Source organism: Mycetomoellerius zeteki, unplaced genomic scaffold (genome assembly GCF_001594055.1).
Source record: "Mycetomoellerius zeteki isolate Tzet28-1 unplaced genomic scaffold, Tzet1.0 scaffold135, whole genome shotgun sequence".
Taxonomy (NCBI): Eukaryota; Metazoa; Arthropoda; class Insecta; order Hymenoptera; family Formicidae; genus Mycetomoellerius; species Mycetomoellerius zeteki.
In genome coordinates this window covers 2,049,348-2,061,929 of record NW_017256287.1, presented here as the reverse complement: position 1 = coordinate 2,061,929, position 12,582 = coordinate 2,049,348, and the positions used below count along the sequence as shown (strand labels likewise).

At 31.5% G+C, this 12,582-nt stretch overlaps 3 protein-coding genes across 3 annotated transcripts; 2 read left to right on the top strand and 1 right to left on the bottom strand.

Moving 5' to 3' along the window:
• Nucleotides 1–2,845: 2,845 nt before the first annotated feature.
• On the top strand, nt 2,846–4,373 carry LOC108731631 (ADP-ribose pyrophosphatase, mitochondrial). The gene is made up of 2 exons (XM_018462045.1): nt 2,846–3,235; nt 3,689–4,373. Exons 1-2 carry the CDS (start codon nt 2,980–2,982, stop codon nt 4,321–4,323), a joined length of 891 nt encoding a protein of 296 aa, XP_018317547.1. The 5' UTR covers nt 2,846–2,979; the 3' UTR covers nt 4,324–4,373.
• Nucleotides 4,374–5,248: 875 nt separating this feature from the next.
• LOC108731532 (uncharacterized) lies at nt 5,249–8,101 on the bottom strand. Its single transcript, XM_073512056.1, is given in 5 exon segments — nt 5,249–5,710; nt 5,949–6,164; nt 6,786–7,055; nt 7,160–7,404; nt 8,038–8,101. Coding segments are annotated over 5 exon segments (1,227 nt in total). The 3' UTR covers nt 5,249–5,278.
• Nucleotides 8,102–8,506: 405 nt separating this feature from the next.
• Nucleotides 8,507–12,031, top strand: LOC108731566 (pre-rRNA processing protein FTSJ3). The gene is made up of 6 exons (XM_018461938.1): nt 8,507–8,692; nt 8,822–9,285; nt 9,356–10,280; nt 10,429–10,845; nt 11,314–11,695; nt 11,773–12,031. The coding sequence occupies exons 1-6, from the start codon at nt 8,626–8,628 to the stop codon at nt 12,029–12,031; spliced, it is 2,514 nt and encodes an 837-aa protein (XP_018317440.1). The 5' UTR covers nt 8,507–8,625.
• Nucleotides 12,032–12,582: the final 551 nt, after the last annotated feature.

The window sequence follows — 12,582 nt, the reverse complement described above, 5'->3', positions numbered from 1 at the left end:
CACGAATAAATAATGCATAAAGTAAATGAAACATAAATTAGAAATAACACAATTATTGTTTTAATGTGTTTTGGAAATATCTAATAATTTTACATTATAATAGAAAATTTCTCTAAATTAGGTAATATTCCTTATTGCAAAGCATTTCCATGTATCTTTATGAGTAGAGCCCGGATTATTCGCCGATCGACGTAACATTCGAGTCGACCGTAGCGCGTTTCTCACGATTTTCCCCACTGCCACTTATACGAAGCCGTGACGCGCGACGCAGGAAGCGATGGAGCAACGGCATCACGGCGATGGGGGATGAGATGTAGTAAGGAAAGCTAACTACGGTTGACGCGATCTCAAAACTTTAATCCGGGCTCTACATAAGAAATGAGCAACGTCAGAAAATAGAAACGTCAGAAAGTAGGAGAACTAAGCTGTTAAAAAATAAACGAGGCAGCTATAGATACAAAAAATGTGTAAGCTATTTATATAACAAAAATAAGAGATATTTTAATTAAACATTATGAATTTAAAAGTTTAAATGTAATTACTAAGCTTTACACAATTTTATTAATGCAATGATAAATTTAAACTACACTGTTTGTAGTTTCGCTAGTAGTTTTGGTCGGTTTCTTTTTTTGAATCCGAAGTATTTTTTTGAGAATGCCATACGCTTATCCACAATAGTAAAAGAACTCTGTAAGAAAATTAGATATCATCGTCAATCATTATGTCCATTTTAATGTAGAAATCTAGATTCAAAATAAGACCGATATCATACACAGAATGAAGTCTTTCGATTCATCTGTACTTTGTAGAAAAGTAATGGATCTAAACACGCGAGCTAAAACACGAAAAATTATTTCAATTCTTTCGGTATTTGAAGTGTATAATTTAAAATAATTCTTAATATGTAATAAAATTTCTTTAAAATTATTGAACGAAATATAATTTTTATATTTTAACTAAAAATATGCATAAAATTCACATAAATTGTAAAAATAATGGTACATAAAACGTATATTTTTGATAAAATAAAATAAATAAATAAATATGCTAATAAAAAAATGTTAATAGAAGCTTCGAAAATTTTATTAAAAAAAAATTTTTTATATATACATATACTAATAATATATTTTATATTAGTTATATATTAAAGACATAAATCTTACAAATTTTCGATGGTTTTCTAATATCACTTCAAGCACTGAATTATTCGAGCTATTTGAAGAAATGTGGGCATTAACAGTACGTCATGCGCAAGTATTATTCATTACCATCCAGATTAATTATAAATGGATTTTTTATCAATCTAAGTAAATAAGTGTTATTAGGGTTTGTGTTAAATTTTATAGATACTTCTAATCTAGTCTTCCAGCGTATAAATACAAGATTTGTGGAAAGTTATACAATTAAATGAATTATAATAAAAAAAAACTTTACAAAAATTTATATGCGTCCGAAAACTGGAGGGAAAAAGTCAATAATTGTAAATATAACATATAATTGTGCTGTTACTTTAATCACAGTTTAATGCGTGAGATTCATATTTTGATATCATGCCATATATATGCCAAGGATTAAATGAAATAAGACTCCTTACTATTATATTTTATAAAAGATCTATGTGCGATAAAAGATCTTGAGCTGAAACTTATTTTACGTAATAAGAGTATTATAGCAAAATCGATATCATATTTTAATAACATCGCACATATTTAAATGAATATGCGCTTCATTTAATTTAAAAGATTATGTAAAAGATATCGATAATCTAATAATACAATGCTATAACTTGAAGATTTTATAGTCTGCTACAACTTTTAAGTAAAAAATATAGATTTAAATTGATATAAAAATATTTTGCATTTTTCTTTCCATCCTATTTAATTCCTATTTGATATTTAATACATATTGATAATGTATGTATGTATAATTTATGGCAAATAAATTCAATATCGGTTTGCTTTTTTTAACTTCTTTACCTTGAATGCAAGAAATACAAAGGCCCATATTCTGTAATTTTTAATGATATAACAGGATCAGTATCATTATATATTGTTTTTGTGCAGTATTTTTACCATATATATAATAATACCTACACAATAGCAATGTAACGGTACCATCACTGTCATTAAAAGTCAAATTGTTTTATTTGATATTGCAAAAAGCGTTACAAGTATTGCTTTGTTTAATGTTGCTTTATTTACAATTTACATTATATTTACAATATAGAGATTATCATGTCTGAAGTAAATATATATAATGAAATGAAATCGAATAGTTTATAGATATTTTCTGATTCTGGTTATCAAGTTCTTATTTTGCATGTTTCCACCTTCACAAAAATATTCGTTGTAATTTTACGCTTATATCTTTTTTTAATTGTTTTTAAATGCTTAATGTATTTTGTTTTTCATGCTTAGCTTTAAAAGTGCTAAAAAAATTTCAGTAATAACATTTTGATATTTCTATAATTACTTATAATTTTGTTATTCTGTAATGGAATGTCTTTAAAAAAAAATTTTAACACACACACAGAAGTGTTTTACATTTTGTGTTATATTAAATGGAAGCTTTTAAACGTAGATTAGAGCAAAAAGAAGTGGAGTACCATTAAAAAACCGCTTTTCTTGTCGGTGCCAGGTTTTTTCCGAGAAAAATTCCAGAAAAGAAAGGTTAATTCTTCCCCAGGGATTAAAATTTCCCGAGAAAATACCATAACAAGACAGTTGCACAGATATTTTATATAGTAAAAAAGCTGCGCAACCGTTGTTATGAACTGTTATGAACTCAGAACGAGTTAAGGAATACTAAGGAATACAGGCACAGAAAGATTTCTCCTTATCGCTAAACTTGGATTTTCCTTGTCCTAATCGGCATTTGGCAGCTTATTTACGTATGTTCTGTCCAGGTTAATTCTTTGATCCATACTACGGATCATTAATTACGCCACTGGAAATAGTGGAAGTAAGCATCAAAAGAGTTATGCTGCCACGATTGCCTCCTGGACATTATATGAATATCAGACACATGACATTGTTTCACCAGAAGTGTCGACAGGATTTTTATCCATCAAGTAATGTAAAAAGATTTGCAGTACCGAATGAAAAAATACCATGGACAGTCGAGTATCCCGAATATAAACCGGTCGCGTATACCGCTGCTGCTCTTAAGGGTAAACCCTGGGCCGATCCAGAAATCAATGAATCTACTTTCAAACCAAAATGGAATGCGGTGAATGGTAATTACCCTTTTTCTATTTATCTAATTGATAAATGCAGTCAAAGATTAAAAAATTAACAGAGGAAAAATAAAAAATAATAAAGGTAGCCTCAAATCAGTTTCTAGGTTAACATAAACATAAATTAGCTCAACTGTCAACATTGAGCATGCGAGACAAGAAGGCTATTCCAGTATAATATGACTATGTTCAGATTCTCACCCGAGTATCACTCCAGGTATCACTCCATTATTGTTTACCGAATATTAAACAAAGATGACACCTGGTGAGCACCCAGGTGGGAATCTGAATTCTGAACACGCCCTATATACTGCCAGTATACTGAAAATCTGTATCTAATAATGTAAACGTAATGATAAATTTTTAATATTGGCAGTGTACATTAGAACACAGCCTATGTATTAACTTTTCTTACAAATTATATTTGAAATATAATTTTTGATACACACATAGACAAGGTGAATCGAAAGAGTTTTATGGGTAACTATGTCGTAAACGCTGATGGTTACCCCTTAAATCCCGTGGGACGAACCGGTATCGTTGGACGAGGACTTCTCGGCCGATGGGGACCGAATCATGCTGCTGATCCTATCGTTACACGGTGGAAACGCGATAATGCGGGAATTGTAGAAGTAGACAAGCAAACAGGAAAACCCGTGTTACAATTTGTCGCAATACAGAGGCGAGATTCCGGTGAATGGGCCATACCAGGGGGAATGATTGATCCAAATGAGACAGTTTCTACCACGTTAATGAGAGAATTCATGGAGGAAGCGCTGAACTTTTTAGAAATGGATGACGCCGAAAGAAAAATCCTTCAAAATTCTATAACTGAATTCTTCACAAAAGGTGACGAGATTTACAAGGGATATGTGGACGATCCGCGAAATACGGATAACTCTTGGATGGAGACAGTGGCTATAAATTTTCACGACGAGGAAAATAATGTCGTTGGAAAGCTCACGTTGAAGGCTGGAGATGATGCACGTAACGTAAGATGGATGGACTTAAATAAAGAAATAAATTTATATGCCAATCATAGTGATTTTGTAAAAACAGTTGTGTCGCGACGCAAAGCACACTGGTGAAGTGCGGTGTATAATTATGACGATCTCATATAGGAGAAGGAAATATTGAAAAACTAAATAATTATAAAAAAAAATTATTTTGTATTATACGTATACTATATGTACTGTACCTATACATAAACTTTCTACACTGTAGAGTACAAGAGCAATAAACATTACTCTGTCGTCAAACTATACTATAAAATCTTAAATTTAATACACGTTTTTAGAGACAATATAAAATCATTCAATGCAAGAGCTGATAAAATACACATCTAAAAATATCGATTATATATTGTATTAAATTTGTAAAAGTACAACACCCAATCTTCGAATTTAAGTCGTTTCCTATTGTGTACATTTTCATAATTCTTTTAATCGCGCACATTATAATCACGTTTGAACTTAAACACAAATTAAATATAACATTATATGTATATACATATAAAATCACTAAAAATCATATATTAATACACATACATACATATATGTAAACATATATATATTTATATGTATTTATATAGATGTATCATAAAATTATGTATGTTAATAACTTTAAAAAAATAAAGAATTTTTAAGCTAAGCGCGTATATAAAATAATAATGCTTCGTTTCAAATAAAAATTGCGAAAATAATAATATCTAAAACTGTAGGATTTCGAAATTTATAGTAAAATTCTGAATAACGCGACATATCATAAATTGAGCAAGTATTTGTATGAATATAGTATACTTATGCGTATAATAATATACAAGAATAGAATACGTATTCCTGTAATAACATAACCGATTTGATTTCGGTGAAACACACACTTCCAATTAAATGTATTACGAGAGTAAAAATATTATGAGCATAAAACAAGAAAAATTAAACAAATAACGCAAAATAATACCATGTAGGAATTAGTATCCTTTATATCACTATACACAATTTCATTTTATCTTACATTAAGGTAACAAAAGTATTTTTATACTTTTTAATATGACACGTGACAACCATTTGTAGTTATCATAATGGGTGCTTGATTAGGCTTTTTTAAGCCGAAAAAATCTAAAAATACTTCATTGGATTTTGGGACTATACCGAATGTGTCACCAACATTTCTTAATAACATAAGATCGCTTAATTTAACGTGTGCATCATTTTCTTCATTTTTCTCTGAATCTAAATTCTTTAAGTTTATGTTCGATAGAGTAGAAATATTTTTCTTCGATTGAGATTCAGCTTTTTCTAAATCAAGTGCATGTTGCGCTTGTACCTGACCCAATTTTGCTGCTCTGGTGAAATAAGTGCGCGCGGTATCAATATCAATTGGTAAACCGCCCTTTCCTTGAGCATGGAAAATTCCCAAATTATATAGGGCATCGGCATGATCATGGGCCGCAGCATCATTGTAATATTTTGCAGCCTGCAGGAAAATTATACTTTTATATATATTTTATCTATATTTTTGCAAGTATATATATATATCTCTTCACACTTTCAAATCGTCTATATTTTTTAATTTCATATAAATGTCAATTATCTTTTTTATCTTTGTGCAAAGATAAAAATAAAAGATCGAAAAGATTTTTGAGTAAATAAGGTATCTAAAGTTGTTTCTTGCATTTCTGAATTTCTGATATTATCTAGACATTAGGGTGTACCTTTGCTTGGTCTGCCAAAGTTCCAATGCCTAATTCGTAACATAAACCTAAATTAAACATGCTTCCGGGAGATGATAATTTAGCGCCCGCAGAGAAATGCATTAAAGCGTCTGTATAACGTTTTTCTTCTAAAGCTTTAACACCATAACGAAGTTCATATTCTCCTACTACTATATTATGAGTTTTTGTAAATTCATCGGAAGCCTCTTTGAATGCCTAAGAATATAGAAAATTGATAATCTATACGTATAAATATAAATCTTTACACTTAGCCTCTTTACACATAGGAAATAAAACAAAAAAAATTTTTAAGAGAAATTTAAGAAAAAACAGAAGAAATAGATGTATAAGTCTTCATTTATTCTACAATTTTTGGAACGCACTTCGTAAAATACATTACAAAATTTAATATATATATATATATATATAAATTATATCTTATTCAAAAAAAGATACAAAAACAAGCAACTTGAATTATAATATATCGGAATATAAATTATCTATTATTTGCATGAGTTACAAAGATAATATTACACACACAATAAGTATAATACATATTGAAACAAATAAATAAATATTTGCTGAAAATATATTTTCAAATTTCTCAGAGAATAAATAAGCGGAAAAATGCGTTCTGTGTATTTATTTAGTAATTACAGAATCAATATAAGACATGGCAATAATGAACAATAATAAATCATTTTTGCATAAAATATTATATTGCTTTTAAAAAAATTCATTTAAAAGAAATATATAGACTGTTATAATTTCCACCCTAATTCAATTTTTGCCTATATACTGTTACAAAGTATAATGTCTACAAAATAACATCCTCACCTCTTCAATGGTGATAGGACCAAATGGTTTTTCTGCAGTCCATTGCGAGTTTGAATCCTGCAGATTGGAGATTTTTTTGCGAGTACCAACGCAATTGGTAACTGGCAAGATTTTTCTTGGATGTAAATTTAATAATTGCGTAAGTATAAATGAAACTCCAGAGTAATTATGCAATTTGTTTTTCAAGGTCTCAGCGCTATCTCTGTCAAAGATTCTGTTGCGAAGACAAAGTGTTTGGCATACAACCCATCCAGCCGCCAGTATACTAGACTAATAAAATATATATTACACATTAATAACAAAGACCTTTTTAATATTACCAAAAAATGTTGTATAACATTATAACAGATCCTTATTTCAAGAAATTTACTTACCCAGCCGACAGCTTCTGTCCAACTGTGCTTGGTATTCCAATCAGAACCACGTTTGTTTTTAGCACCGGCATTTTTAGCCGATCCGCAAAAACTCTTATCACAAGTGATAAAAACTGGTGGAAGAAATTTTTGTTGGCACGTCAGGCTTGTTTTGACTTCGTTCTTCGCATTTTCCTGCGACGATTGCGAATAAACGTTGGTGCGACAAACACGTCGCTCCAATGTTTCTCGAATTCCTCAAATAACTATAAAATCGAGATAAAGAAACCTCTCTATTACGGTCTACGAAGTGAATGAAATCTGCGTTACATTAAAAGAGAGTGCAATTTGAAGCACAAATTAGAGAAAACAGACAGACGTCCTTTTCATATCAAATAGTCCTAGACCACTATTAATAAACTGGTATTCTCTACCACTACCGACAAGATACTGGACCTGTTCTTTTTGGCTGAACTTTTGCACCACAGTTCGTTTTTCTTCCTCTTCTTTCCTCCTGGAGAAAAAAGGAAGAAAGATGAACTGGTGCAAAAGTTCAGCCAAAAAGAACAGGCCTACTATTAGGCCGGAATCAGACTAGGCATTGAAGATTGAAAGATTGAAATTGGACCAATCAAAACAATAGGAGCTAAAATTCCTTTACCCTCATTGGTCAAATTTCAATCTTCAACCTCAATCTTCAATGCGTAGTCTGATTCCAGCCTTAAGCTAGTGCATGAACCAATCAGAGAGCCGTATTAGCATCTTAAGAAGTAAGGTTTGTTCGCGTCACATGTTCCAATATGCTCCTACCGTAGCTCCTACTCACTCCAACGTGCTTAATAGAGTGAGTAGGAGTTATGGTAGAAGCATGTTGGAGCTTGCGACGCGAACAAACCTACAGACAACGATGCTGCACATTGCGAACATTTGAGACCCTCTCTCTCGCACAGATGTTGGCTTCATCTCGGTATACCAGCATAGGCAATTCCTCTTCAAGTAGGATATGTTCTAAACTAGAACTCTCTTGCTTTCAACAAATATCAAACATATACCTTTCTCACTTTAAGTTCCGAAAGTGTACACTAGTTCAGCTACAAAAAACAGACCTCTTTATTCAGTAAGAATATTACAAAATTTTTGAACTCAAAATGAAATAAATATGAGGCCCGTTCTTTTTAGCTGAACTTCTTGCACATCTTGAACTTCTTGCACAACTTCTTGGTTCATCTTTTCTCTTTTTCTCTCCAATGTGGAGAGATACATAGGTCTGTTCTTTTTAGCTAAAAAGAACAGACCTATGTATTCGAATGTTGAAGAGAGAAAGCGAAGATGCTGAGTGCAAAAAGTACAAGGAACACGAACAAACCTATTATGTTCCTAACCTATATGACGAACAGAAGATTGAAAAGACCACGCTGTATAGGTTTCTAATGATTGCGAGCAATTAATACATGCGCATTTATATAAAGAATTAATATTTTTTTAAAATGGGGAAAAAATCGAAGATTGGAAAGCAGAGGAAAGATAAATACTATCAATTAGCTAAAGAAACAGGTAATATTATTTGTTCATATGAATCATTAAATTGAAAACTGTATTAGCGTTAAATGCAGTATTTTAATTAAACGTTTAGTAGTTAATCGTATAATTGAAATAATTACTAAAATTTCGTATTTTATTCAGGTTACAGATCGCGTGCTGCTTTCAAATTAATTCAATTAAATAGAAAATTTGAATTTCTTCAAAAGTCCAGAGTATGCATCGATTTATGCGCTGCACCTGGCGGCTGGATGCAAGTTGCCAGGCAAAATATGTCAACGTCATCGATAGTTATTGGTGTAGATTTATTCCCGATAAAGCCTATTCCGGGATGTCTCAGTCTTGTGGAAGATATTACGACAGATAAATGTAGAGTTGCTATCTCACGTGAATTAAAAACATGGAAGGCAGATGTTGTTTTAAACGATGGTGCTCCCAATGTAGGAAAAAGTTGGCTTCATGATGCATATCAACAAGTTGTTTTGACATTATCGGCTCTTAAATTAGCTACTCAGTTTTTAAAAGCTGGTGGTTGGTTTATAACAAAAGTGTTTCGATCTAAAGATTATAACCCATTGGTTTGGGTACTAAAACAATTGTTTAAAAAGGTATTAATATCATTTAAGGAAAATTTATTAATTATTGTCTATCATTTTATCATTATAAACTTAATTATAGGTACATGCTACTAAACCTCAAGCGTCACGTAGCGAATCTGCAGAAATTTTTGTAGTTTGTCAATATTATATTGCTCCTGATAAATTAGATCCCAAGTTCTTTGATCCGAAGCATGTCTTTTCTGAATTACAAATAGAAACTACAAAGAAATTAAATGTTCTTTATCCAGAAAAGCAAAAAAAATCTAAAGTAGAAGGATATCCTGAGAACGATTACACATTATATCATACAATATCTGCAAAAGAATTTATTGCCTGTGAGGATGCAGTAGCAGCTTTGCAGAATGCTTCTGAAATAGTGATAGATGATGAAATTATCGATAAGCACGAGAAAACAACTAAAGAAATTAGGGAGTGTTGTAAAGATATTAAAGTGCTTGGGCGAAAAGATGTGAAACTTCTACTTAATTGGTGGAAAGCGTTAAAAAAGGCAGAAACTGAAACAAATGGAGAGAAGAACGTAATTAAAGATGAAATTACTACCACATCTGCAACTATTAGTCTCGAAGAACAGGAGGATTTGGAAGATGAGGCAATTCAGAAACAGATTGTTGAGCTCCGGGAAGCAGAAGCTAGAGAGTTAAAACGCAAGAAAAAGCAAGCTAATAAAGAAAGGCAGAAGTTAAACGAACGTCTCAATTTGAAAATGATTCACAAGAGCGACGAGGGACCTAAATTGGAAAGAGATGATTTGTTTAACTTAAACCAGATTCAAACCTATCAACAATTAGAACAAGCCACAGATCAGACGCCTGATATCTTAGCAGAGAGCGATGTGGACTCGGACGAGGAAGTCAAACCGAAAACGATTTATTACGAGAAAGATACAGGTTATTTGGACAACAAGGGTTTGTATTATAAATCAGAAGATAGCGAAGAAAGCGATACCGATTCATCAGACGATGAGAGCGAAAAATCGGGATTAGGTATTACATATAAAATATATATATTAACGTTAATTTCTCAATGTTATTATTAAAATAACTTTCTCTTTTAATTGAAAGATTTATATCTTGTTTTTTACTTATTTTTTAAATTTGTAACAAATTATATAAAGTTATTATCACAATATAGGTTTGGACGAATCAGAAGACGAAATTACTAATAAACCGCAGAAAAAACAACAATTTAAAGATCCTGAAAGCAATCCGTTGTTAACTGATTTAGATTTTCGGGATAAAGAAACCAAAAGAGCACATAAAGCAGCACTCTGGTTTGAGAAAGATGCATTTAAAAACTTAGAGAACGAAGACGATGCAGATTATGAATTAGATAAAATGATAGAACAGTACAAGAAGAAAGGTGGACATGTCCTCGGAGAAGGGAAGAAAATGCAAGCAAAAGTGGATGAAGAAAAGAAACGAAAACGCAAAATCAGTGAAAATGATGATACTAATTCAGACTATGACATGGAAGAAATGATGGCTCCTAATAAAAAATTGAAAAAGATCGGTGGAAAGGATGGTTTTGAGATAGTGCCACAAGAAACAGGTAAAGAAGTTTTTGTCTAGTTACACTGATAAAAAATTGTTTGACTAAATTAATTTAGTTTATCTTTAATTCTTTCGGTGAAAAATGTATTTAAGTCAAATATATTATATTTGATTTAGGCCCAATTGTACCGTTTGAAACGTTTCTTTTACTTTAAGCGAAACTTAAAACTCCCCCCTCCCTTTCTCTCTTTAAAAAGAAAGAGAGAGAGAGAGAGAGAGAGAGAGAGAGAGAGAGAGAGAGGGGGGTTTAAGCCTCACTTAAAAGTAATGTTGATGCAATCGGACTTAAAATACATATATTCTTCAATGAAAAACAACTATTAATTTAGTCAACTAAACGATTAAGTCAAATGAACAATTTTTTTCTCAGTGTACATATTTTACTGATTGAGATAATTAATAATTACTGACAGTTAGTTATATAATTTATTATTATTAACATACATGTTTATTCATAATTAATCAGATAAAAAGTCAAAGAAAAAAAAACTGACTTCCGAAGATTTAGCACTCGGATCGTTGCTAAATCAAAGTAAAAAATCTCGAAGAGACTTGATTGATTCAGCTTGGAATAGATATGTGTTTAACGACGAGAAATTACCCGATTGGTTTGTAAAGGATGAAGAAAAACATATGAAAAAAGAAGTGCCAGTACCTAAAGAACTTGTCGATGATTATAAAAAGAGAGTGGAGGACTTGAATATAAGACCTATTAAGAAAGTAATGGAAGCTAAAGCAAGAAAAAAGAGACGCGCAATTCGCAAACTTGAGAAGGCAAAAAAGAAGGTAGAAGCGTTGATGGATAACGTAGATATTAGCGACAGGGAGAAGGCCAGACAAGTTAAAGCGTAAGTTCGATTTTTTTGTAGAACGTCTAATCTGATGAATCTACTCTATCCTAATTCGATCTTTGATTTGATTTAAGGTTGTACAAGAAAGCTCGCCAGGAGCCAAAAAAGGAAGTTACGTATGTCGTAGCAAAGAAACATACCGCGCAAAAGCGAGCCGTTCGGCCTCCTAGTGTGAAAAGTCGATATAAAGTAGTCGATCCGAGGATGAAGAAAGATTTACGCGCGGCAAAAGCGAAGGAAAAAACTAAAGGACGTGGAAAGAAAACGCGAGGCAATAATCGAGGCAAAAAACTGAGGGTACAGCCTAAAAATATGAAGAGGAAAAGTAAATAATTTCTTCATTTTCACATTATAAAACATTTTTAATTTATAAAAACTATACATTTATTTGTGTAATTCAAAATTATAAGATATGTAAGTATACATATCTTATATCAGATAAGTTATAAGATATGTAAATAAATATTGTAATACACATTTGAGAATTTTGAATTTCTTCTCATTCTAAATTAGTCCATCGATTTTATATTTCTTTCATAAATTGGAGAAACGAAGTTTAAATAAATATTGATGCAGAGAACGTGTATTGAATTACTGGTAAAGAGATAAGTAACGAAGCCTACACTTAGATATTGTTTACACATAGACGTCCAATTTTGTCCGCCAGTCAACCGACGCAGAATCTACTGTATTAATAAATAGTAGTGGAATATGATCTTATTCACGTTGTACGAGATTAGTCGAACTTGTCCTTGTTTTATTTTGGGCAATTTTGTTTTGTGCATAATATCGATGCAGATACAGAAATAACCCCGAGACTTTCACAATGAAATGACAGAACACATAGTTGTAACAGTCGCAGGCTCTAAATTGCATTCTAACGC

What these genes read in the sequence shown, in the direction of transcription:
- LOC108731566 (XM_018461938.1), top strand. Translation starts at nt 8,626, where the DNA reads ATGGGGAAAAAATCGAAGATTGGAAAGCAGAGGAAAGATAAATACTAT. An exon ending in TCAATTAGCTAAAGAAACAG is followed by an intron (nt 8,693 to 8,821) that starts GTAATATTATTT and finishes TATTTTATTCAG; the next exon opens with GTTACAGATCGCGTGCTGCT. An exon ending in GATAGTGCCACAAGAAACAG is followed by an intron (nt 10,846 to 11,313) that starts GTAAAGAAGTTT and finishes ATAATTAATCAG; the next exon opens with ATAAAAAGTCAAAGAAAAAA.
- LOC108731631 (XM_018462045.1), top strand. Translation starts at nt 2,980, where the DNA reads ATGCTGCCACGATTGCCTCCTGGACATTATATGAATATCAGACACATG. An exon ending in AAAATGGAATGCGGTGAATG is followed by an intron (nt 3,236 to 3,688) that starts GTAATTACCCTT and finishes ATACACACATAG; the next exon opens with ACAAGGTGAATCGAAAGAGT.